Below are 26,593 nucleotides of genomic sequence, written 5' to 3' on the forward strand. Positions count from 1 at the left end.
CAGATCCCAGTATAATCCAGCAGGATCCAGTGGCTGATGGAGCTGAGCTATGCTGGGCACCACTAAAGCAACAACCCCCAGCTGTGGGTTCAAGGGATCTACCCCAAATACAGGAGGCAGCTCAGACTCTGGTTGTCTCTCCTGCTGGAAAAGCATGGCAAGGGGGATGGCAGAGCCCCCTTTAACCAGGTCTCCCCCTGCACACCTGCTTTTGTTCCCCAATCCATCCTGCAGATACCCAGCACTGCCAGCTCAGCATCTTCTACAGATGCAGAAGTTTCACAGCTGATTTAAAAATCTGGAGTTAAAAAATAAAAACAATGAGTCAACATTTTTAGGGGAATTTCCCTCAGCTTCCTCTCCCTTTGCCCTGCTCAGCCCTGCTGCCTGCCCCAGCCCCTGCCTGTGCACAGTCTGTGCCTGAGGGTTCCCTGCTGCAGGGCACCTGTTCCTGCTGAGATTAAATCATTGCTGCAGGACAGAACTGATGCTGTCACCACCACCCCCAGGCTCACCCTGAGCAGGACAACACTTGGACGTTCCCCTCCAACCTGCCCCAGTGCAGCTTTCCAAGAGCCACAGCTGGCACACATGGCTGGGTGATGCTGGGGGTTTCAGCCTCCAGAGACAAAAGAGGGTTGAAAAAATAGAAAAAAATCAACTTGTAGACGTGCTGCAAGCAGGCCAAAAGCAGGAGCCATCCAGCTTTTCCCTAAATGGGAAAGAGGCCCGTGAGCACACTGGAGGCAGAGCACCAGCCATGGAGAGAGGGCACCAAGCCAGGAGGGAGAAGGGGAGATTTCCAGCAAGCAAGGCAAGGGGAGAGAAACTCCCCACTGGCAATCCCCCAACAAGCAGTAAAACCGTGGGGATGGGCTGAGTTTGGGGGTCTGGAACAGGGCAAAGCTCAGCACCTGCGCTGCCAGCAGCCGTGGGACACGGCCCTTCCTGGGGCAGTGGCACAGAGCATCCTGCTGCAGGCTGCTGGGCAATTAGCTCTGGCACCCGTGTTTCTCCATGAGCACAGCAGGGTTCAAACGCCCTGAAGGAGCAGAGCTGGCCCTGCCCCTTTGCAGTGACAGCCAGGGCTGGGCTCTCTCTCTGCTGATCTTTTTGGTGCCCATAAACCGCTGTGGCCAAGCCCAGCAGGGAAAGGGGAACAGGGCAAATTCCCCTTTCCAAGGAGCTGTGGTCAGTGCCATCACACCAAGTCATGCCACAAGGAGGTCATGTGTTATCTCTTCTGCCATCTCCACACTGCAGGCACCGCTTGCCACCCCATCACCCACGCCTGCTCTTCAATTACCGTGCTGACTGTTTTTATTCATTTTACCAAGTGCCCATAATAACCACACCAGGCCAGGGAGTATTGGACTTGATGTTCCACCAAAAGAATTAAACTGCCCTCTTTTACGAGAAGTTAAAATAAGGTGGAAACTAAATCTGAAATGTTTTTCCTTATAAAGGAATGACAGGAGGAAAGAGCTGGATGCATTAAGCATCAGCCTCTCTTGTTCAGCAGGGACTGGCAGTGTCTATAAACTCAGGGGATGTTGTTATTCACAGACAGTAATCACAGACAGACCAACACAGCCAGGTTTAGTTGACACAAAGGAATAAACTGCCAGACCTGGGCTCTGTCCTTGAATACCTTCCTTCTCCCCACACCTCCATTAAAAAAAACCACCCTGCACCACAGAACCCCCAGTTTGGTTGGTTCAACAACCAGATGCCATTCCTGAGAGTCAAATAAAACTGCTCTGCTGCCTCCTTCCAGTGCTGGGGGCCCTGGGGAGCTCTCTCCTGCAGAAACATGTGCCTTGGCATATCAGCAACACCCTCCTGCAAGAAAGACCTTGACCACTGCAGGGACACCGTGTCCCACCAGCTCCAGCCACAGGTGTGCACACCCCAACCAAGGACCTCTCCTCTGCTCTGCTCGACTTCGGGAGGTGCTTTCCAGACAAAACTTCTCCACAGCGCTTGCCTGTAGCTTGGGAAAGCATCTCCTGCCAGCTGGAGGCTGGACAGCAATCCCTGCACTGCAGAGAAGTGCTAACAGCCCAGAGCAGCTCCGGGCGCTCGCTCAGAGCCAGCGATGGTGACCCAGGAGGCAGGAGCAGGGCTGGGCTGTCCCCGTCGTCACCATCCCCTGCACAGCCCAGGCACTCAGTGAGGGCTGTAAGAGAGATGCTCTCGTGCAGCTCTGGTGAGCCAGGCCTCGTGGAAGCAGCCAGAGGCCAATTTGCACATAAACAGCCAATTAGCTGGAGAAAGAGATGCCCACTTGGTCGCTTGCCAGTCTGGAGACAGATTTAAGACATGCGGGAATTCAATCTCCGGCCCAGATATCACTGTGGCCAAACAGGCCACCTCCTTTACTGGCCTCTGGGAGAGCCTCTGGCAGCACAATAAAAGCAGTATTTAGCAAAGCTACAGACTCGCTTGAAAAAACTTGAGGCCGATGAGGCATTTTGCAGCCAAGCTTCGTATAAACACATTGATAATGCTGTTAGCGTGGGGCTGGGAGGAGCGGGGCTGCACGGCAACAGCAGGCCCCTCTGTGTGCCTCAAGAAAGCCCCTTTCTTGCCATGCACATGTTTAATCCATGATCTGCATCTGCTGCCAGCCACAGTCACATCAGAACCTGCTCACGTCATCTGTCTTCTGCATATCCATGGATGTGGGCGAGGCAGGAGCGCAGGCAGAGCTGCAGGGCTCGCTCACAACCTCTTCTCTGGTCTCTGCTGTCCTGCTCTGCGGTGAAACACCCACCCTGTCCTCACTGAGCACCTTCCTCAGGGTTTAGCACACAGATGGAGGCCTGTGGTGTGCAGCAGGCTCAGCATCCTCAGGTCAGGGGTGGGGAAGAGCTCCTGTGTGAGCAGCTTTGATGGGGCTCATCTCAAATAAACTCTTAATAAGAAGGTCCATTTCTGTGCCGTGTCATAGAATCATGGAATGGTTGAGGTTGGAAGGGACCTCTAAAGGCCATCTAGTCCAACTCTCTGTAACAAACAGGCTGGTCTTCAGCTAGATAATACTGCTCAGACACCTGTACAGCCTCTCGCAGGGCAGGGAGGCTGGGGGACAGCCTTGCACCAAAACACAATGTCACCTCTTGCTCACAGAGACCCTCCTTCAGAGAGGGGCTGTCCCAGCTCTGTGGACAGGAAACAGCCTCATGAGCCACACCAGCAACAGGATCAGAGCATCCTCAGCCTGCTGAGGACTTGGGACACTTGGATTCACCTTTGGTCACGTTGGTGCAGTCCCAGAACGAAGCCTGCGTGCCTATCCCTGGCAGATCTGCCTTGACATGTCTGTCACTCTGATTTGTGTCGCTCGGCAGCTTTGCTGATTGCTTGAGAAAACGCAGGTTTGTGCAGCTCCCGGTCCCTGAGCTCGGCCAGCCGTGCACTGCCTGCAGTCATCTCCCAGCTGCAGGGGACACGGACACGAAACTCTCATCCTGGCACTCAGGAGACAAGGGCAGCACAAGTCAAACTCCTGGAAATGCACTCGTGAAGACACTTTGAGCTCAAAGAAACAGCTCTTCCCCCTCAGCTCCGGCTGCCACCCCGCATCCCTCACACCTGCCACCACCCCAGAGTCATTCCTGTGTCACCATAAACATTTTATTAAAACTACGGAGCAAGCACTCCAGGCATAATGAATATTCATGCTGCCTTCCACAGCGATGAACTGGGGTCCCAGCAGAGCACAAGCTCTGCAAAGCCTTCCCTACCCTCTCACAAGGCACTAAAGCGTGGGAGTTGAACAAGGATCAGTATTATCCACTAAACCACAGGATGAGCTTTGCAGGAACTGGCAGGCTGGATGGTTTCCAGTTGCTAAAGAAGGCAAACAGCCCAGCCCAGCTCTCTCATGCCAGATGTGTGGAGTATTTGCAGACCTGAGAATGTGAAGACATCCTGTCCCCATCCTGGGAACCAGGCAGTGTCCCTCACACACCCCCAGCAATGCCTGTTACTCAGAGGCAGAGGGGCACCCTCAAACAATTCTCTTTCTTTTCCTGAATTAGGCATCAAAAAAGCATTTTGAAGACAGTGGTTTCCTTCTAGGTCTTGCAGGCTGATAGAGAGAAGAGCTGGCAAAACTCAAGGAAGGCTGTCAAAGGAATAAAGCAAAATAAACCCCTCACCTTAGAAGGAAATAGGCACAGCCTCTGACAAAGGAATAAAGTAAAATAAACCCCTCATCTTATAAGGAATCAGCCACAGCCTTTCTACACTGCAGCACAGCCTCTGGCTTTGCCTGGGAAGGGCTGACTGGAGCTCACGTCATGCAACAGAAGGATGGTTGCTGGGGATGAACTGGGCATCTTCCAGGGAGAAACATCCCAAGCCAGACACAGTTCTAGGTGCTCCACACTGTCTGGAGCTTCCAGAAAAGTTTCCCACCCCAAAGACAAGGACCTCTTTGTATCTTATCACCACTCCTGATCTTCTACATGATGATAACTCCCTTTCAACCACATCCAAAGACAGACTCGATGCCTGTATCTTTCCTCTACCACAACGGGTCCCCCAGCCCATACCAGTCACACAAGGATGAATTTCCAGCCCCAGCAGATCTTCAGCATTTACAGGATGTCCTTGGCCTGCGTTTCCCTTCAGTGCTTCTCCTGAGGGAGCAGTGCAGCTCTCCTGGAGCAGCACTGGAAGATCCCACAGGAACAGCCATCAAGCTACCCAGAACTCAGTTCTGAGGACAACAAAATCTCCCAGCCTGGCACTGAAAGGCTTTGTGCCTTTGCTTGCTTTGCCTCTGACCCTCATAGCCAGAGCTGGGAGCTCCTCGCAGCCAAGACCACTCACAGTGAGAGCTGTCTCAGCTTGAGAGCCAAGGAAACCCCTGTGGATTACAGCCTGTTGCTGCATGTGTTTTCAGAAGAGCACAGAGCATCAGAAATCACCCAGAGGGCCAGGCCCTGTCACATATGATCCAGATTTATTGCTCCCCTCCTTCCCCAAGGGACCTGGAAATCTCAGAGTGCCCTGGCTTCAGGGCAAGCCCAGGAACTGCAGCTCCTTGAAGCCCACGTCCTGCTGCTCCACTTTCCCGCTCCACCCAGCCTCAGAAGCTCCCAGAGGTGTGGCATCCTCCTTTGCCTGCCAGTTCAGAGACAAACCTCCACTCCTACGCCTTCCTCGGGAGAAAAACCTGATTGTGGCGGAGCGGGAGTGCAGTATCCCGAACTGATGGGAAAGTCACATCTGCAAGAGGGCACCGGGAAGGCACAGGGAGGTGAGAGACTCAGATGGAGCCACACAAGCAAATCCAAAGTCCTGAGGGTGATCCTGCTGGCCTTTTGCTGTGTGGGGGTCAGCTCCCAACACCTTCAGCAGCAGCGGGCACTGGCATGGCCCAAAGCCACCTCGCACACCCCACAGCGGGATCCCGATGGCCTTGCTCTGCCCAACGTGGCTCCCATCCCTTCCCGATGTGGCTCCCATCCCTTCCTGACCTCATGGAGCTGCCAAAGCTTCTGGGGCAGCTCAGCCTCTTGCAAGGGGCTGTCAGCAGTTTGCAGATTGCCTGTCCCAGCCCTGCATATGAAAGAAGGATGTTTATGTAACCCTCGGAAAACGCCAAGCGCAGCAGGATTGCCCGGGAATACGCGGTCAGCCGCGGGAGCTGGTGGAGCTCTGGCAGCCACGTCAGCCCAGAATCTCTGCCCTTAACTCACAATAATAAAAGGGCAGCTTCCTATTTAATGGAAAATAGCAAAGTCCTTGTAATGCAAGATGTTCTTGTTCACAGCAGATGCAGCTGATGAGCGCAGTATTAAATCCAAGTGGACACTTCCAGCGCTTCCTGAGCTCCCCACAGAGCCAGTTCTGCATCTCTGCTGGAAAACACCAGGTTTGTTCGTTGTTGCTGGTTTCTCTTCATTTTTTTTAAAGCCAGTTTCTTTTCCAAGCCAGTAACAAGACTGAAAACCAGGCTGGCTTTATTGCTTAAGTCCATGCAATAGCAGTGAGAGGGCTATGAAGGGAATGGTTTTGATGGGTTATTTTGATGATGGATCTGACATATCTGCTTTAAAAAAAAAAAGACAATCTCATTTGTCAGCAGCAGTCAGCCTTGGAAAGCAGCTCTACAAATATTGGCAGCTCCTGATGTTAATTAACTTTCCTAACAATGAGAAAAGTACTAAAAGCATCCAAAAGGCAATGAAGAACAAGTCGGGAACCTGGGAGTCAGCACCTAAAGGAGCTGCAGGGAAACATGTGGCAGTCACTGGGAGCTGAGGACCTCGGACAGGCAGAGGTGGGAACAGCAGAGGTACCTGGGTTTCGGATGGAGGTGATGCCTCCACACCTCTTCCCCCATCTTCACCATCCTCACACAGATTACCACACTCCACACATCCCCAGACACTGCTGACCTCCACAGTTCAATGCAATTCCTATTAATATTTAAGCAGAGAAGGAAGCATGAGAGACAGTTCAATTAACTGAAACAGCTTCTCCCAGATGGCCAGAGGCAGTTAGGGAACAGTCCTGCTTCTGCTGGTCCTTCCCAGCTGCAAGAAGATTGTGCATCAGCCCCTGAAGGGATGCAGGGAGAAGCAGCAACCTGAACTTCAACTCAAAACACAACATGAACTTCTGCTAAAGTTCAGGCAACCTCTGCCCCCTCAAGTTATCCTTGGGTTCACACCGGATTTGAAGCCAGCAGCAATGGAGTTTGAGGGGAAAAGCTGACACCTCAGATGCACTTGTGTGTCAACAGCTACAACTTGTTACTTCATGGGGAAACCTGTGAGCAGAACGTCCTGAGCACAGCCAAGGTGCCTGTGGACAGCGTGTCCGACACAGAACAGGATTCCCCATGAGTTATGTCAGGCAATATTCGCTGCTGCTGGGGCACACCCACCAGAAAGAGGGCACTGACAGCCTCCAAAACAACCTGCAGCCTTGTACCAGAGGGAGCTGCCAAAGAAAAGGAGCAGATGCTCAAGTTCAATGGATAATTAGTGCTGCAGGGTGACTCCTTCAATGCAGAAAAATGGGGGCTGTGCTGTCGACCCATTGTTTGGATTCACATCTCTTTGTGAGTAGCAAGCAGCAAAATCAACATTTTCTTGTTATCACAGAATCACAGAATGGTTTGAGTTGGAGGGACCTTCAAGCTCATCTTGTTTCAGCTCCTCTGCCATGGGCAGGGACACCTCCCACTATCCCAGGTTGCTCCAAGCCCCATCCAAGCTGGCCTTGGACACTTCCAGGGATGGGGCACGCACAGGGTCTGTCAGAGGAGCAAATCTTGGGCGAGCAGGCAAACCTGAGCTTTACCAGAGACAGAGCAGGGCCCATGTCCCTGCTGGCCTGTGCTGGGAAGCTGCACACACAGAGAGGAGGGGGAGGAAGGCACAGAGCCAAGAGAGGGAGAGCTCAGGCTGAGTCCCCACCCTTGCTGCTCAAACCCTCCTGATACCCCTCCTGCTGCCTCTTAGGCCCTTTTCTCAAAAATACTCCACCTTTTCTTCCCGCAAGTGTGCAGCACTTGTATCATTCCCACAGCTCGCTCATAGCCCTTCAGCCCCCACGACCAAGCCAGCTCTGCATCACCCATTGTCACACACCCTTGGTCCCCTGTGCCACTGCCTGTCACCTTCTCGCCCTTGTGCAGGGCAAGGTAAAATTTCCCCTCCAGCTGCAGACCAAAGGCCACTCTCTGAGCAGTCTGGAGATGAAGAGGGAGCTGTGGAGCTGCGACAGAGGTGAGTAGAGGACACCAGAGGTGGGTCTTGCCCAATCTGGGGATCAACCATGAGATGAAGAGCAGTTTGAGCACCCCAGCTGCTGCACAGCCCTGGTGCCCAGGTGCACCCACAGCAAGACAAGACCAGTGCCACATACAGCCTCTGCTGTATCATTTCAGAGCAAGGCCAGGAGCAGGATCCAAACCACACACCTCCAGCAGTGCTCAGGGCACCACGTGAGACTCAGCAAAATCCCCCATGGCCTCGCAGCACAGCCAGCACAACGCCTGAGAACAGAGCCCAGCACCACCAGTAACACCAGTTACTGGAACAAACAGTTACTGGGACAAACTGATGAGCAAAGGGGAGAGAGCCCTGGAGCACAACCTGCACTTCAACAGGCCTCTCCAGTGAGTGTCTCAAGGGCTGCAGAGGTGCAAGAAAAGGCTCCAGGAACAGCCCTTCTGGATGGAAACACCGCCCACAGCACTCGGCTCTGCTGCGAGGGGAGCGGGGAGGGAAGGGTTTCCTGGTCCGTGGCCAACACCGCTGTTTATGGAGGATATGCCTTCCCCAGGGTGTGTTTCAGCAGAGAGCACGAGACTCACAATTTCATAGTTCACTTTCCCTCTCCACCCACCGGGAACTTCTCATATTCTCTGGAAAAAAAAACCCACTCCCAAAACAACCAACAGCTCGCCAACCTCGGTGGTTTCCAATCAGGCTCCCTTCCCTGAGGAGCAGCTGTCAATACAGAGACCAACCAGGGCTTTTTAGGCAGCTGAAGTCAGGTTTGACCAGTTCTCCACTTGAATGGATCAAAGAATGCAAGAGAAGGGAGAACTGGGAAATATTTTAGGTGCTGAAGCCCTCTTCATGGCCCAACAGCTTATCTGCTCTCAAGGTTGCCTGCTTTTGCCTCTATCTTGATAAATCTGTGAACAATTAAACACGAACCCCCCTGGTGAGCGTTCCTGGAGTGGCAGCTCCAGCCCTGTCACTCTACGGAGCCAAGAAAAGGCACAGGGAGAAGGAAAACAATTAAGCAAAAGTGCTCAATGTTTCAGGGCTGGGGAGGGAGAACTGGGGGAAATGGTGGGCCCATACAGGATCATCCTCATTTCCAGGGGGAGAGAGGGCAAAGTTTAAAGGCTTCAGCAGAAAACAGCAGGGAAAGGATGACCAGATTTGTGCTCTTTTCCATCTCCCCAGGAAACAGAGGAGATCAGACAGCTCTTGCTGAGGAGAGGGGCAGAGAAGGGACACATCAGCTGGTGTTCAGTGGTGCCGAGGCTGTGAACGTGGCCCTGGAAGCGCCAGCATCCCTCCGGAGGAAGTTCTGCCTGTGCCAGCCACACCTTCAATGCCTGAGGAATGGACATTGCCAGCAGAGAATAAACCCCATGCTCTTGCTCTTTGGCCCACAGCCCCCAGCACAGACAGATCCAGTGGGAACAACTCATGTCCACCCACACCCCAGCCCCACATCTCCAATTAGCCCCAGCCACTGCCCACACCCCAGAGGGAGCCTCGCCCCAGCCTGGCGTGGGGGTGCTGACACATCCAGGGGTCAAATCCCTGGCTTTATCATGACAATATCCCTCGCAGCTGCCTAGCAGCAGGTCCTGAGGTGCCAAGGAAAAGCGGAAAGTACCCACCTCATTTTCCATCTAGGAAGTGAGAGCACACGTGTTAAATGATTTACGCAAGGACACGGAGCGATTTAGTGGAAGAGCAGGAAGAGGACTCCAACAACCCCGCTTTAAAGTGCCACGAGATCATTCCCTCCTGCTGCTGCTTAAATCCTGACTCACTAGTAAATAAAAGCTGTGCCAAAAAGCAAATCTGTTCAGGAGAGGGGAACCCTGACACTTTTAGGAGAGGGGCACCCCAGTGTTTTTAGCACTGTAGTGATACACTGTCCATTTTACTGAATAAAACCCCTCCCTACAAGCACATAAATCAGAATTTACTGTCCTCGGCTCTAAACCTCAGTAGTCCTTTGCTTTTTACAGCCTGACACAACCGTTCAGAGGTGAAATTCAAGCGGACACCTAGAAAGGGTGAAGGGACATCCCTGGGGCAGGTGAGGAGTGACGCAGGTGTGGGCAGGGAGAGGCTGGAAGGAGGCTGGAGTAGGGATTGTGGGCACCTCTCACAGCTGCCGGGGGCTGGGCAGGGAACGTGGCAGTGCCCACCTCACCCTGCCAGCCCCGAGGGGAACGAAGGCCATCCACAGCCCCCAGAGGGCCACATCGCCTCTTCCCGCGGCCGTGCATCCCTGTCCCGGCCCGGGACCCGTGTCCCACGAGCTGTCACCCTCGCCTGGCCCGTGGCACATCCCTGGGGCTGGGGATGAGTCAGCGGGAGTGAGACTCGCGAGCCAAAGAGATGACGGCCAAAGCCTCCGGGGATGCTGACACATCTGCCCTTCACCCGCTGGAAACCAGGGGCCGGGATTGTGGGATCCAGCTGCTGAAGAGCAGGGTGACCTCAGAGGGTCAGCCAAGGGACCGCAGTCACCTGAGATGGGACAGGTTTCCTAGAGACATCCAGGTGGGCAGGGAAGCCAGCCGAGGTGTTTCTTACGCAGGGATCCACACACATATGGGCTAAAAAAGCAACGAGGGGTTTCTGGATGTTCTTCAGAGGTTTGCAAAGGTCAGGTGAGGCAGCTAAAAAAGCCTCTTTGCACCTCTCCATGGTGTAGTCAAGGAAACAGACCTCTGGACTGGAAAATGGGAGATCCAAGGCTGATGCCCTGTGCAGCCCCGGGCAATCGACTCTTTACAAGCCACCTTGTGAAGAGACATCACAACATTTCTGTAAAAGTCGTCAGGACCCTGCCTCCAGCTGCACTCACAGCAACCATCACCCAAACCCTCTGACCAGAGCTGGGGTCCCTGCAGCGCTGTCACAGCAGCAGCAGTGACAGAGAGCCACACAAAACACCCGTGGGCAGCACAGCACTGCCATGGGCTGGCATGAGCCTCCCAAGCCTTGATTCCCCCCAGGTCAGGCCGTGGGTACCAGCACCACAATGCTCTGTACTTCCAGCACCACGTAGACGAGAAGATCAGGAAAGTTCTTTGCTTACAGCCTGGGGAGAGCCAGGGACCAGCAGCTCCAACAGCTCATGGGCCAGGCAGCACCAGGAGCTCCTGAGGAAGGTACAGGGATACAAACCCTCACACAGGACCCTGCTGCTCCCCTGACCTCAAACAGGGGCCTGCTCAAACCTAAAGTCCAAGCCAGCACCTCAGAGGCACCGAAACACAGGGAGTCTGTGACTTGTTGTAGCTCACCCAAAGTCAGCAGCACAGGGACAAAATCCCAGACCCAGGCACCAAAACCAGCCCTGCCCACACCAAAGTGTGTCTGCCCAACACAGCTGTTCCCAGCAGTCTTTTTTCCTTCCTTTTTCTCCCAGGTAAATCAGAAACTGCCCCTGGGCTCAAACCCTGGGGTGAAGTCCTGATGCAAGCTCCCCAGCCTGCAGCTTCACACCAGGATCTCCCCAGGAGCTGCTTCTCAGCTCCCTAGATGTTGCTCAAAACAAGCAACCCTGCCAGCTCAGGATTTTAACTCTCCATCTGTCCCCCTACACCACCCAGACGGATTCAAACCCACAGTTGCCCCTGACAGAGGCTCTGGCTTCGTGGGAGCTGCTCAGCCAATGTGGGTCACTCCATCCTGTGTTTGCTGGGTGGGTTTGGTGCTCCCTGGCACTGCCAGGGATCAGGTACCCAGAAAACACCCAGAGAACGCCCAGCACCCACCAAGCACACAGCCCTGCTCCTCAAACCTCCCATGGCAGCCTCTCCCCTTACCAGCAAGGCCTGTGACACCAAGGCCCCTCCACCACCATGACTAAGACATGGAAGCAGAAAACCCTGGAAAGAAAAAAGCATCTGAAACTAATAAAGAACCCACATCCTGCAGCCTTGGGAAGGAGAGGAGAAAGGGCTGCATGCAGGCAGGCAGTGCCAGCTGGCAAGGGGTGGGCTGCCAGCAAGGGCATGCTGCTGGCATCGACAGATGCTGGCCCAGGCTGGGAAACTGTGGAGGGAAAACCCAGCTTTGGAGGAGTCAAGGAGAGTAATTTCAGAATATATGGACCAATTCCCTCATTAGCAGCCACACCAGAGGGTCCCCACACTTCTGTGCCTTGACCCAATGGGAATCTGAAAAGAATCAGACAACAAAAGCACCAAATTATGAGGATTTGTCTGCTCCATTGTGCCAGAGACCAAACTGGGATTGTCTTGATAATACGGTTTTATTTTCCAGACCAAGCAGGCAGCAGTGAAATGCAAACCCACCATTACTTCCACAGCCTCGTGTTACATCAGAGTCAAAGCTGCAACCTGGAGATGCTGCAGAGCTAATGGCAGGCTCCCCCTCAAACCCTGCATCTGAGCAATCACACTCATCCCCTGCCAAATTGGCTTCACTGGAAACCAGGATTTGTATGAAGAACAACTCCTGGTAATGATGTGACCACAAAATTAATGCAGACCTGTTTATATAGCACTGACTTCACATGGGGGAAAAAAAAATCTTCATTTTGATATGAGAAAGACATTTTTTACAGAGAGAACAATCAGTCACTGGAACAAGCTCCCCAGGGACATGGTAGAGCCCCCATTGCTAGAGGTTTCCAGGATGTAATTGAACACTGTGCTAGATAATCTCATTTAGGCTCCCTTTCCCACAAAAGGCTGGGCCAGGTGATCTTTTGGCGTCCTTTCCAACCTGGGCTGTCATTCCATGAAAAAATACACTCTCAGATTTATTGTGTGGTTATTTGCTTGTAAAACTAATGCATTTTATTCACCTGTAAACCCCTGCCCATTCTCCCCCCAAGCCACAATCCAGAGCTGTTTATAAGTCTCTAACAACACTCTTGGCATCAGCAACCCAAAACTCTGTTCAACCTTACACTGAAGGGCTATTTCACTTCACCTGCACTCCAACAGCAGCTCCACCCTGCAGCACGGGCTCACAGTGCTCCTGTGGCAGGGAAGCAGCACCTGGGTACAGGATAAATCAATTTAACCACAGCAGCTTGAAGGGCTGGAGGAAAAGGGGGGCCATGTCCTGCTCAGCCACAGGGAAATTAAGTTTTCAGTGTTGGTTTAAGTTTTTCTCCCTTAAGAAGGGAGAAGATTCCCTTGCAAACAGACACTGCTGGGAAGAAGCAGTGGATAGAGCCCAAGAAACTTCTTTTAAAGGGGTCAAGAGCCATGGATATTGGTTAAGCACATGCATGAAGGATCCATCAGCTGTTCAGAGCAGCTACCAAGCACCCACAGCCCCACATGGAACAGCTCCAGATCCCACTCACAACCCTGTTTTAGAGACTCCCCTCACTGCAGGGTCAGAACAGCTCCGAGCTCCCACCTGCAATTCTTCAACCCCTTCCTTAACAGGGAGCTTCAGCACAGGGACCCAAACACCAGATCCTCACCCAAAATCAAAGGGCAATGGCAGCACAAACACCTTTTCCTGAGGACTTACAGAACATCAGAGGCAGACCAAGGAATTTCCCCTACATTTCCTCAGGTACAAGACTGCTCCTAGCATGGGGCCCACGTTGATGCCACGGAGCCCTGAGCCCAGCACAGCACTCACAGCACGAGGTACGCACTGCTCTCTAACAAATCCCTCTGTCCACGAGTTACAGCTGCAAATCCTGCATGGAAAAGCCAACAGGACACAGATATTGTGCTTCTGAGATCATTAAGGCAACACAAGACATGTGTTGACCCAGACATACTTCCCTAACTACGTACTCGCTTCTACTCAGCATTATGGTATGCTGGACCTTGGAAGAGCCCTGACTCGCATGAGAAATGTCCTCCCTCACCCCAGCAGCATGGGAATGGCTTTTCTGGGAGGCTCCGAGTCATCCAGCAAAGTAAAAATCCACAGAGGAGCTCCGGCCCCGGGGTTGGCTGAGTTCAGCAGAGCGGCTCAGAGGAGCGTTACCTGTGCTGTCAGGCCAGAGATGAGATGTGGCCCACAGCGGGACCATATTTAATGGAGATGAGCAGAATTTCCAGCAGATTTAAGAGCAGACATCAGGAAATGGATAATGCTTCATACCTTGACATGCCTCAGACAGCTGCGGGAATGCGTCCGCTGGCCAGGCGGGAGCCGGCAGCCAAAGGGGCTGGGAGCAGCACGGGGCTCTCTGCGGACACAGCACCTGCAGAGGCAGCTCCAGAGCCCCAAAAAACCCAGACCCTTCCCTGAGAGACCTTCTGTTCACTGAGCCAGAACCTGCAGCCACAGGCTGCTACAGAACACGTAGGGTGAAAAACGCCCCAACGAGAAACTCGGGTGAAAAAAGGTGCAGGTGGTTTTTACAGGGCATCACACACTGCAGCAAGAGACAGGGGTCAGCACCAGGCAGGGACACGGGCAGTGGGACACTGACAGCAGACAGAGGGCTAAGGACAGACGGGAAGGTGTCCCTGAGTGCCAGGGCTGGGTGAATGCAGTGGGCTCTGACAGGGGGTGGAACCATGCAGGCACAGTCTGGTGTCCCACGTGTGGTGTGAAAGCCAGAGGAACAAGGAAAATGTCTGGCAAATAAGGTGTATTTCTGTGAGAAGACCACTAAAAAGAGACATGTCCACATCTTTCATCTGCCATTTCCTAGGAATAACCAAGGAACCTGAGACAGGAAAGATAGCTGAAGCCATCAGAAGCACCCTCAGCCCCTCTGCCCTGATACACACCTTTAGGAGGTTAACTTCTATTAAAAAAAATGGAGAAACAAGTACACCCCCTCACACCTCCAGCAACCACAAACAGCGCTTTCCTTTCCTCTTTGTCAGTCCAGGCATGTGATGCTTCACAAGGTGGCTCTGAGGGCAGTGGAGATGCTCTGTCATATCTGCACAGCCCCTGCAAACCACACACTTCAAATGATGGATAAAACCATGTCGAACTAAGAATATTACACATAAACATACCCACAGTGGATGCAACTGAAAGGTTCAGAGCGATCACCAATGGGTTAATGAACCCTTTATCTTCTTGCTATGCACCTACAGCCCCCATGCCTGGCTCTACTCACTGCAGCCAGGTGTTATAATCACATATTCATCACCATCATCATCTGTTAACTCTTAAAATGAGTTTTCCCAGTGTAATTTCAAAGGTGGCATGGATAATTTCAGTGGGAGATCAGACCTCCTTTCACCCCACCACCCCAGCAACCAAATCCTCTCTGCTCAGGGAGATGCAGACCCTTCCTTTTCTTTTAAGAAGAGGCAAGAGGCCCCGCGGCATCAACAATTAAGGCTTTGTAGAGAGATCCGAGCTAGTCAAATGGACCAGGCGCTAGGGAAAGACAGGAGAGCCATCTCCAGGCCACTGCCACCAGCGCAACCTGCACTGAGGGAGAAGGGGCAGACGTCAGGGACACAGCCCAGAGCACAGCTCCCAGCCCCAAAACCAGAGGAGAGGCTTGCCTGCAAACAAATCCATTTAGAGCTAATGCTCCTCATGCTTTCATAGCTTTCAGAAATGTGTGAGAAATGAGTTAACTGGATTAGAAGACACAAACATGTTCTGTGAGATTGTGTTTCTTCTGCCAGCACCCCATAGGCACCACCCGAGACTGGCTCCTTGCCACAGAGCTGGCAGCCCCTCGCTGTCCCACAGCTGGCAGCGAACCAGGCACAGACCCACAGCCTCACCCCACACCTTCCATGCCTTCCCCTGAAGCACGAGGTGTTTATCATGCCCTGGGATGGGACCTTGGGTCAGGGACACGGCTCTGGGAGGAAAGCCTGAGCTCTCCCTGGGCAGAGGACACCCCAGGGGACATGCCCAGCCCAGCAGCTGTGGGAAAGAGACCTCAAAGAAGAGGCCGGGCCCAGTTCCCACCTGCCCTGGAGTGCCCTCCTCCCATCCAGCAGCCCCACACTCAGCTCAGGAGTCAGCTCTTCCCACCCACAGCCGAGGACTAATTAAAAGCATGTTTAGGGCCGGAGCAGTGACTGGGACATGGCCCCCAGCGTGGCACGGATCTGCTTTCATCCGAGTCATCTCTCGGTTAGTCACCAAAGCCAGGGCCCAGCCGTCCTGCTGGCTGTGGCTGAGCTCTGCTCCCCGCTCCTCTCCTCCACCAGTGCAGCAGTGCCAGAGCCCTCGGCCCTGGGGCACCCTCGGAGCACATGGACAGGAGCAGGGGAGCAGCTCCCCCTGTGCATCCATGCTGGGCCACGGATCTGGGAGTCAACAGCACAGCCTGGTAATATTAGAATCACAGAATCACTTAGGTTGGAAAAGACTCCTAAAAATGTAGATTCCAGCCATTATTTGTCACTTCTGTGCCCAGAATCTCTTCAAGAACAGTTTTCCCACACATGGTTTATCATTCTCTCCACTGCCCCAGCTGAGCAGCTTTCCGTGCCCGTGCTGACCCTTTCAAGCAGGGACCCGTGGAGCAGATCAGAGGCCAGACTTTCAGGGCATCTATTTCCCCACCCCACATTTCATGCCAGAGTCACGTATCATAAATGCCGCTAAGAGGGTCTGCACGTTCCCAAGGTCCCACACGGCGTTTGAGCGAGGGCAGAGCGGCTGTGTTCATCATCCTGGCAACCTCCTTGGGAAGGCACACACCACTCTTTGTACACCTGGCCCAGGTCACCTCCCTGCATCCCTGCCCACAGCTCAGCCACATCTGAGCCACCCATGGAAAGCCAGTTCCAGGTCAGTAGAACATGTAGGCACTTGGACATCGTTTTGCAAATGCTGCTCCTGCTCCGGGGCATTAGCAAGAGCTCCTGCATCTTCACACAATGGCATTCACTCCTCTGGGGCCTTCCTGCCCGCGGGGTCCCTGGGTTCTGCACTCCCTGGGAGCGGTGACAGCCAGCCCGGGCACCAGGGCTCTGTGCTCCTTGCACCACGTTCGGCCTGAGGGCTGAGAGAACCCCACCTTTTGGGCTCATTTAGAACAAAAAGCCCTGGATCACATCACTAGGGAGTCACCTTTCTCCCCAGTGACCCTTCGCAGAGCTGCCCAGCACCTCTGTGAGGAGGACCCAGCACCGCACTGAGGATGGGACCAAACCCCCCCTTGTCACCCCCTTCTCTCCCACATGTCCCTGCCCAGCGGCACAGGCTCTCCAGCCCAAAGCCCCGGGCTGCTGAAACGCCCACCAGGCTCTGAGTTACAAGCAGCTCTCAGGAATGCTTTGAAGTGGCTCAGACCAGAGGAGAAAGCACAAGCAAGAGAGATGGACAGAGGGATGAGAAGGTGCCACCCACACTCTGAAGAGGCGGTGGGGAGTGGAGGATGCTCCTGCAGGTAAATCCTTATCCAGGGGCACCGGGTGCTCTCAGCACATCCCTGGATGGGGCACGGTGGGTCTGGAACAGGCCAGCCATGGGAGCAGCCTTCCCTGGCCACAGCTTCGCTCCACCCTGGCTTGAGCGCTTCCTCTCGTCCCTGTGGTTTCCCTCCCAGCGCCGATGCCCAGCGGCCGGCTGGGAACGCCCAGGACAAGGGCCTGGTGCCCGAGGAGGGTGAGCTGAGCTGTGCCATGGGGTGGGTGGGAGGAGGGAGACCCAGTTTGGGCACAGACAGCCCCTCCCTCGGTGTCCCTGTCTCATCCTGCTCACCCTGCTCACGCACACAGAGGGAGAGCCCCTGGGTGACACCACGCAGCCCGTCCCCTGTCCCTGCCGCCAGAAGCAAGCAGCCACCCCCGAGCAGCTCACGGCAACACCACTCCCCAGCAGCTCCAGGGACCTGGGAGCAGTTCTTGGAACCACTCAGACATGCACCACTGGGCGGGAATTGCGGGGAAACTGGGGAATTAAATGGAGTTATTCATTCCTCTGCCTAACCCCCCCCCCCCCCCCCCCACGCACGGGCAGCAAGGTGAAGCCCACGGCGCTGCTCCAGCATAAAGCAAGGACCAGCCATGGAACACGCAGGCAGCTCCTGCCCAGCCAGGCAGGATGGGAGGGCAAAAACGCAGGGAAGATACTTTGGCAAGCAGGAGAAGCTGCACCACAGCACAACACACAGGCACACGCACACCCAGGAGCCAACCTTCAGAGCAGAACCGCGTCTCCATGCCAAGAGCTCGGCTGTTTTCCTCCCTCTCCCCGGCTCGCAGCTCTGAGCTAACAGGCTCAGCATTCATCCCCCCGCGCCGTGCGGCACATGGGAGCGGAGGGGGGGGAGAGAGGGACTCAAATGAAATACAGACCTAGAAAGCAGTTTCTTTTTCCCCCCTGCTTCCCCCCTTCCCCCCCCGCCTTCTGCTGGAATCACCGTCTGTCTCGAGGGCTCAGGAGGATGGAAAAAAAAAAAAAAAAAAGAAAAAAAAATGCAGAAGGGAAGCAAAAAAAAAAAAAAAAAAAAAAAAAAAAAAAAAAAAGGAAATAAATAAAGGAATCGGCTGAAATCCACCCGGAGCGGGGCTATTCCTCTTCTCAAAGTACAGAAGCTGCTGGAAAGGTAGGAGGGCAGGGGCAGAATACAACCTATTAAAAGATCAATAGCCTACCTGAAATCCGGTCCCTCTCCATTACTACGGGATATATTTAGCATCCGCGTGTCACGGCCGTCCCTTTTTTCGGTGGCGTCCCCTTCTTTCCCCCACTCTCCCTCCCTCCTTGCCTTGCCTCCTCCTCCTCCTCTTCCAAAAAAAGCTCTTTGTCTGGTCTAATTTCTTCAATCTGTTGCAATCATGAATGCATCCAAATTACCACATTTCCATGTGCTGATCATATGTTTGTGCTCCAAACTGAAGTAGCTTTGTCTCTTTGAAATGAGAAAGAAGAGCAAGAGAGAAAGAGAAAGGAGGAAGAAGAAAGGAGAAGGGGGTACATGACCCGAAAAATCCTGTAACTCCCTGAAATACTCCACCAGGCGCAGGAAAACTGGAAATCCCGAGTCCTCTGTAAAACAGTCTTAAAGCTACAGCGTGCGAGTGTCCAGGGGAACGCTCCAGCCTCCACAGCTCCCTCTTAATATCCACCAGGAGATGCTTAAGGAACTTGGCTCCTCACAATAACAGAGCGAACAACTCATCCAGCTTCTCAAATCTCTCCCCACTTCCCCAGCCTTATTTTCCTGCTATTTCCTCTATCCCCTCCTCCTTCCTTGGCTCCAGCATTTTAAAAGCGCGCAGATCCTGCACGCTCCCCCCTCTTCTGCCAGGTCTGAAGTTTCGATTCATGCATAAACTATTCGGCTGATGAAGGCTGACTTCATTCCAAGCACAGCATCATGGGCGGCTGCTGCTGCTGCTGCTACCAGGCGGGACCTGAGCGCGGCATTCCCTGGTCCTGGGTAGCCCCTCGGGGGCTTCCTCGCCGGCCCTGGCACCGAGCCCCCGCTTCTCCCTCCTCCCCACGGCACGGCAGAGAGCAGCAGGATATCGGAGCCTGCCAGAAGCGATGGAGAAAGTCTTTGCCCCGGGCAGGAGCTCTCGGTGTTGTCCCCGGTGCCGCAGCGGGGTTGAGGTGGGGTTTGAGAGCAGTTTTCCTTCCCTGTGATGCCCGGGCAGGGCACGGGGGAGCAGAGGCAGTGGAGCAGCCCTGCAGAGCCTGGTGCCCGATGCTCCTCTGCCCGGCGGGATGGAGGGATGGATGTGCGGCTGCAGAGATGGGCTGGCCCACACGGAAACTTCCACTTGGCCGCCGGCCCGGGCAGGCAGCGGGGACACGGCGTTAGCACCTTCCAACGGGGGCTGCCCAGTGCCCAAACACTCTGCACGGCCCTCCCGAGCCATCCGACACTGATTCCTATCGATAATCACCCAGCTGGATGCAAGGACACATCCTCCATCCCCGGAGCTGGCAAAAAACCATTCAACCCCCATCCCAAGGCAATGCTGGAAGGGAGGGCACAGCTGTTCCACAGGCCAGGTGTGCTGACAGGACTCTTGTGTGATCAGCATGGTCCACGTGACATTTTTTTGCCCCCAAAATGCTCACAAGTTCGCATGGAAAAACCCAACTGTGATGTCTGTGACACAGCCTGACACTGCTCTCATGCCATGGGCAGAAGGAGAGGTCGTTGTCCAGCTGGATGAATAAACCTCCAAGGAAAGACTCCAGGAATTACAGGCACTGCTGAAACCTTTGCACACCCTGGGCCTACATCAAATCACTTTTTAATATTGAGGCTTTGTCCCGTTCAGCAGCTGATGCAGCACCAGCATCCCCAAATCAGAGGGAGGAGCACAGCCAGCACCCAGCTGTGGGGTCAGCAACAGCAGCAACCCCTGCACATCCCAGCAGGCAGCAGGGAGCCGGTGGGAAGCAGCCCCAAGACAGCCCAGTCCTTCGGGAAGCTTCTCCCTAATGCCTCTCTCTCCCCCAGCGTGTTATTCCCCGGGCAGGGAAGTTGAGATTCCTTCCCAAATTCCTGCTCATTCACTGTTTGCTAGCAAAGCTCTGCATGTTCCTGCTGCCAGGGCCCAAGGCGTTGGAGGGGACAATAAGCAATGTTTTCCCATTGACAGGCTCAAACCACGTTTCCTGCCCGAGACCACAGAGGTGCTGGACACAAAGCAAGGACACGGGGGAGCTGCACAGCCCCACGGAGCACAAACCCCAACTGCACTGCCTCCACCAAGCAGCCTCGGTGCCAGGCTCCTGAGGCTGGAGAGGAAGGGAAAAACCCCGGGGAAGTGTGGAGAAAGGAAGAAGGTGAATGGAGAGGAAGAAGGGATGGGGGCAGCATGCATTTTAGCCTCCAGACTTTAACCCATCGAGACCCAGGTGGTTAGGAAGGATAAAGTAAAGGCACCGCTCCTTGCAGGGCAGATCACCAGGAGGCACTCAGGGAAGTGAATCCAAACTGTGGCTGATGCAGTGGAACTTGAAATGCATAAAAACCTCCAGGTAGCTGCTTTCGTTCAGGCCTGAAGTACTCATGCAAATTTTAATGGATTCACTTTAAAGGTGCAGCCGTGTGTCTCTGAAGCAGTGCTCACAAAGCGCTAACAGGCAGATAATGGGGTGCCTGTGATTGAGACAGGGGTACCCTGTGCTGCTGATGTCAACATCGGGGTTTGCTCCCTTCAGAGGTGTGGTTCCAGTGACCCTCATGTTCCAGGGCTGGGGATTCCCCATTTTTCTTAGTTTTTGAGGAGCTCTTCACATGCCTGTTCAAATGGGTGGTCAGCGGTCTCTGCACTGTACAAGTCTATTATAAAGACAATATATATTCCATTTTCTAGTAGTACTACCAAAGGGTGGGGGCAAGTCAAGCACACCCAGATTTTAGGAAGAGGACAGAGAACTCTCTCCCCAGGGCTGCCTTCTTGGGATTCAAACCCCCTAGGGCTGACTTTTGGGAAAGCTACAGGGAGAAGGAAGAAGCAGGAGCAACTTTAAGGAAACCACTACCGTCTGCTGTAAAACCAACCCCAATTTCCATTTGCAAACAATGATCTGACACAAAGCAGGAGCCCTGCTGTGCTGCCATCCCCTGCTCGAGGGGCTGCCACAGGGTGCACACGCTTTCCCTCACAGGTTTGGACATCGGCAGCCAGCAGGAAGCACCGCCAGGTGCAGAGAAAGCAAGGAAGGAAACCACAAAGAAGAAAGCCAGCCGAGCCCTGCTCCAGGCTCAGCTTGGGCCTTCTCTCTCACACACCTCTTCGAGGCTCACCCAGCAACACCCCAGCCCTTTGCCAAGCCAGAACCCGCTCGTTGTGCATGAACACAGAGATAAGCAGGGCCTGTGGCCATGGCACAGAGCCCAGGGCAGCAGCAGGCAGCCAGGAGGGGGTTTAGGGCTATTGACTCTGTCACCAGCCACAGCAGTGGGACAGACACCTGCAGGTATCCAGGTAGATCTTATTTGCCATTCCTTGTCTGCCTCTCCAGTTCTACACTGGGATTATGTTCCTGGGGCATTTCATCTGACAGAAGAACTGTTTTCTTTCCTGCCCAGTACAGTGCACAGCTGACCACTTTCACCAGGATTTTAGCACATCAGCCAGGTATCACCTCATAGCCCCAGCCCTGAGCTGGAGAGGATGAATGCTGCAAGTCCATTCAGGGGTCAGAGGTCCAGGCTGCACTGGCAAAGGTGCAGGAAGCAGCTAAAACCTCCAGGACCTGTAGAGGCAGGAGAAATGGGGATTCAACTGTTTTTTCACAAGCTGTGTCAGCTATCTGCAGCACTGGATATCTGGGAGGAGAGCGCAGAGGGGGGACAGTGTGGCAGAGCAGAGCATTCCTAAATCACATTATGTTTAGTGAAGCATTTTCACATGAGGAAATACAGGTCCAAACTCAATCAAGTGTTACCCCATTACATTCCCTCTATGCCTTTTACCCCCAGGCTGGACCCAGCCAGCAATGAGAGTATCTGAGCCTCCATGGACTGTTTGCTCCGAAAACCTTTCTTTTCCATTTATATGAGCCTTAAAAATGGGGAAGAAAGAAAATATTGACTAAAACTGCCCCTTTCATTTGGAAAAAAAATTAAAACCAAAGCAAGAAGATCCTCCTCTTTCTGAGGGAGGTACTCACACTCTCAATGCTGCTGCCCTGCTCTTTGCCAGGTGTTTCTTTGCCTCCATCCCCCTCTTCCAGCTGGGCAGCCAAGGAGCTGCCCTGCCCTGGGCTGCAGCTCTCAGCTGCTCCACATGCACTGCCAAGCCCTATTTTGCCACTCCCTTGCTATTTCCTACAAAAACCTGTGTTTGTTCAACACAGGGGAACACAAATCACTCAGATCCTCCTGAGTTACTACCTTTCCTAAGCCAGAGACCTCGCCCAGGACACAAAGCTCATCACCACGCAGAGCTGGGGTGGCAGTGGCAGCAGGGGATGGCTGTGACAGCAGCAGCACACGGCCCCTCCTGCCCCAGTCCCGCACAGCCCCCTGAGATGATGCCCACGGAGTTTCTCCGTGGAGGGGCTTTGCTTTAAGGACAGTCCCTGTTAGAGCTCTCCTCTGTGCTGGCTCAGCCTGAAAGCCCCAAACTGCTGGAAATCCCTTGCTCCTCCCCAGGCTCTCTGCTCACTCTTTCACACTCCTGTGCTGAAGAATTAACAGCAGCTGGCAGGGCAGAGTGAGAGGCAAGGCAGGACTGGACACTACTCACCCTCCTGGGAGAGCATTCCTCTCCCCTCTCTCTGCTGCACCTGATGCCAGGCTCTATTGAAAGGGCTCTCAAGGCTTCCTCCAGAGATGTCTGGTGCTGAGGTGAGAAATAACCTTGCTCAAGGACTGCTGCTCCTATTCTGGAGGAGCCACACTGCACTTCTACATTCCCTTTCCTCGGGGGAACCCTGCGGACCTTGTCAGCACTCATCAACAAATCCATATCACGCTCCAATGCGGAAAATTTTTATTTTAAAACACAGTCAGCAGCTCAGGCCCCCAGACATCACAGAGCATTCAAGCCCTGGTCGTTCCTGAACCACTGATTTATATTTTGCTGTCTCTGGTTTCCTCACAGCAGAGCGCACAGAGCCAGGTGCTGTGGGGAAAGCATCGAGATCCATCTCCTCACCTCTGATGTTCAGGAGCCTTTGGGGACTCAGTGAGATTATACACGAGACTGGAGATGAATCAGAGGTGCTGTAAGGGAGCAGGACAAACAGCCAGTGCTCAGCACATCCCCTCAGCAACAAAGTGCCCAGGGCACCCAGCATCACCCCAGGATTTCTCAGCTGTGTGCTCCGGCCCCTACGCTCCCTCACTCCCTGTGAGTAACACACAGCTCTGCTGGGAGCACATGGGAGCCCCACAGGACTCTGCCAGGCAGCTCAGAGTCCACGTGCCAGCATTACACAAGGCCCCTTGTGTGTGTCCATGCAGGAATCAGGCACCTGAGCTGGGAGCAGCTTTACTGCTTTAACTCCTTATTGCCCGGAGCTGGGATCACCTGCAGAGCTGTGCCTGCAGAAGGGACTCTCCAGGCTGGCTGGGGACCAAGCTGCACCCTCTGCTGCTTTGTCCTCATGAGGAGAAAGGCCATGTGTGATGAAGGGGACACGTGTCAAGCGAGGGTTTGTCCCTAGGGAGCCCGAGGGGAGCGGGTGGTGCACGGGGACACTGTGGCAGGAGAGCTGCACAGCTGGGGTGGATGGTTTGGTGCTTGGACAAAGGGGAATAGAGGCTGCCTGAAGAAATTCATATGACCTCATCTAAGGACACATCCAGAGCAATGAGGCTGCAACCACAGGCTCCAGTTAACCCCTGAGCTGCTCCACCGCAGTGAAGGCACGTCTGTGCTACCAACACAGGATCACAGAGTAATTGGGGTTGGAAAAGAACTCCAAGAGTTCATCGAGTCCAACCATTAGCTCAGCACCGCCGTGCTCACCGCCAAACCATGTCGAGTGCCACCCCCACACAACTTTTGAACACTTCCAGGGATGGTGATTCCACAGCTCCTTGGGCAGCCTGTTCCAGTGCCTGACCACCCTTCCAGTGAATAAATTTTTCCCAATATCCAATCTAAACCACTCCTGGTGCAACGTGAGGACGTTTCACCACACACCAGAGAGGTGCTGGCATCACACTGCATGCTGTGCATCCCCCCAGCTTCCAGCTGGACCCTAAGTGCTGCACTCCCAGCCTGGATCCCAGGATGCCAGCAGGAAGCTGCAGACAGATGCAGGACAAGCTTGAAGGACCAAGGTTTACAGGAGCTTCCCAAGCTCGGTTTGCTCAGAGGCCACGCTGACACGTGGAGGGCTGTGCTGTGAGTGACAGTGCCCGTGTCTGAGCTGCAGATGTGTGACAGTTCTGACAGCTCTCCCCTCAGGAAAAGCCCCTCACACACTTAATGGTTTTTATAGCACTCTGAACTCGCTTATGTAACAGCCATCATGCACGCTCCAGCAGGGAGCCCCCGGCTCCTGACATTCCTCTTGTTTATCTCCGCTGTTCTGGTTAACCCACAGCCTCACAGAAACCACTTTCCAGACCTGTCCTCTTACAGACTCCAGGCACAAAGAGAGGAGATGGTCCTCAGGGCAAGGTACTAAGCCAGGAGATGGAAACAGCAAGATCTGTTGTCGTACCCACTGTGAATTTGGAGCATCCCAAATTAGGGAACGCTGCTGAAATCCCGCTGTCCTTGTTAAAGCGATGATGCCAATTTAAACTCTGCCCACAGCTATGTGTGTTCAGCTCTGCCACTCACCTGGCCTCGCATCTTTCCATTTCAGTGCCCATGGGGAAGGATCCCCGGACTCACAGGCAGTGCTCAAGGCACAGCTTTCAGGTTCTCTGTCGCTCTATTTTCCCCAGCTATGAAATAGGAACATCCATAATTGTTAGAGGGAAAATGCAAGGCTTGATCAGGGAAAAACCAAGGAAGCCAAGAATTATCTGTGCCCGTCTTGTGGAAATTTTCATGTAAGACTGGAATATTTTTATTTTTATTAATCCCAGGTACCAGAGCCCTCCCAGGTGCCCTGGACAGTGTGGCAGTGAAGTGACAGTGGGGTCAGTGGGGTCCTAGAGCTCATGCCCTGAGCAGAAGCTCACAGGCTCAAACCACAACCACCACCTCACTCCTCCTGCATCTCCATCTCCCCCCTTCTGCATCCCCACCTCACACTGGCCCACCCACTGTGGCTTCTGGCCCATCTACCACCATCAACATAGTGACCAAGGGACTTGAGCTGATGCAAACAACATCTGGGTGGGAGTCCCCTCACTTTCTACCCAAGAGAAGCATTTAGACAGCACGAGACAAGCTGTCCCTGCAAAGGTCCCAGTGAGTGCCCCTTTCTAGCACAACCCAGGGAGCTGGCCTTGACTTCCTGCCTCTCCAAATTATGCCCTGCGCTTCCAAAAAGCGCCGAGACAAGTTGTGGCTGATCCTCAGCCAGCTGCTGACGAGGCAGAAGTGGGACCGCTGTGCTCTTGCTTTTTGGATGGAAAAGCCCTGCCTGCCCTGGCCCTGGCAGGCTGCCCCTGCTCCAGGCAGCCTCACAGCCACACAAAGGCTGAAACAGGAAAGCTGAGGCACCTGCTCCCCTCCCACCCCTTTGGGACCTCTCGTGAACAAAGCACCTGAGCCACAAATAGCACTGGGCCAGAGCAGTGCTGCTGAAACACAGCTGGAAGGCATCGTCCTCCCTGCACTCACCTACACAGGAAAAACATGCTGTTTCAGCTAAATCAGTAAACTCTGCCTTCTCATGGACCCTCTCCTTGTGTTACCCTTGCCAGGGAAGTTCCTTCCTCTTTAGCAAAAACTGAGTTGTAGGCTGGAAACAAATCAAAGCACAGAGCACAGCTGGCTGCCCGAGAGGAACACGATCCCGGTTCCTTCCACTCCAAATGCTCTGGGCTGTTTTCTGGCTGAGCTGTGAACACAGCACTGCTCCACATGGCAAATGTCAGCAAATATTTCCCTCCTTCAAATTCATCAGGTACAGTTGTAGGAAAATGAAGTGGGCGTAACTTCCCTGAGACTCCATTCCTGACTCGAGCAGTCAACAGGCTGGAGGTGTGGGACACCATCCAGAGGGACCTGGACAGGCTGGAGAGATGGGCCCAGGTGACCCTCAGGAAGTTCAGCAGGGCCAAGGGCAGCGTCCTGCACCTGGGTCAGGGCAATCCCAAGCACAGGCTGGGCAGAGAAGGGATCAAGATTATTTCTGGGGAGAACTGGGGGTGTTGGTTGATGAGAAGCTCCACATGACCCAGCAATGTGCACTGCTGGCCCAGAAAGCCAAACGTGTCCTGGGCTGCAGTGCAAGAATTGTGAGCAGCAGATCGAGGGAGGGGATTCTGCCCCTCTATTCCACTCTCTTGAAACCCCTTCCTGCAGAGCTGCCTCCAGCTCTGGGGCCATCAACACAAGAAGGATGTGAAGTGCAGGAGA

At 53.9% G+C, this 26,593-nt stretch overlaps 1 protein-coding gene across 2 annotated transcripts in view; it reads right to left on the minus strand.

Annotated features, from left to right (window-relative positions):
• The window catches only part of SEPTIN9 (septin 9), a 131,012-nt gene that overhangs the window by 77,607 nt on the left and 26,812 nt on the right, over positions 1-26,593 (minus strand). Inside the window, exon 1 of one of the 2 annotated variants that reach the window (XM_069032974.1) lies at positions 18,281-18,394. The exons of the other annotated variant lie outside the window; for it this stretch is intronic. Coding sequence (XP_068889075.1) covers positions 18,281-18,302 — 22 coding nt within the window. The 5' untranslated portion in view covers positions 18,303-18,394. Of the gene's footprint in view, positions 1-18,280; positions 18,395-26,593 lie in introns of those variants that run through there. 2 annotated transcript variants of the gene reach the window in all.

This window comes from Aphelocoma coerulescens, chromosome 18 (genome assembly GCF_041296385.1).
Source record: "Aphelocoma coerulescens isolate FSJ_1873_10779 chromosome 18, UR_Acoe_1.0, whole genome shotgun sequence".
Taxonomy (NCBI): Eukaryota; Metazoa; Chordata; class Aves; order Passeriformes; family Corvidae; genus Aphelocoma; species Aphelocoma coerulescens.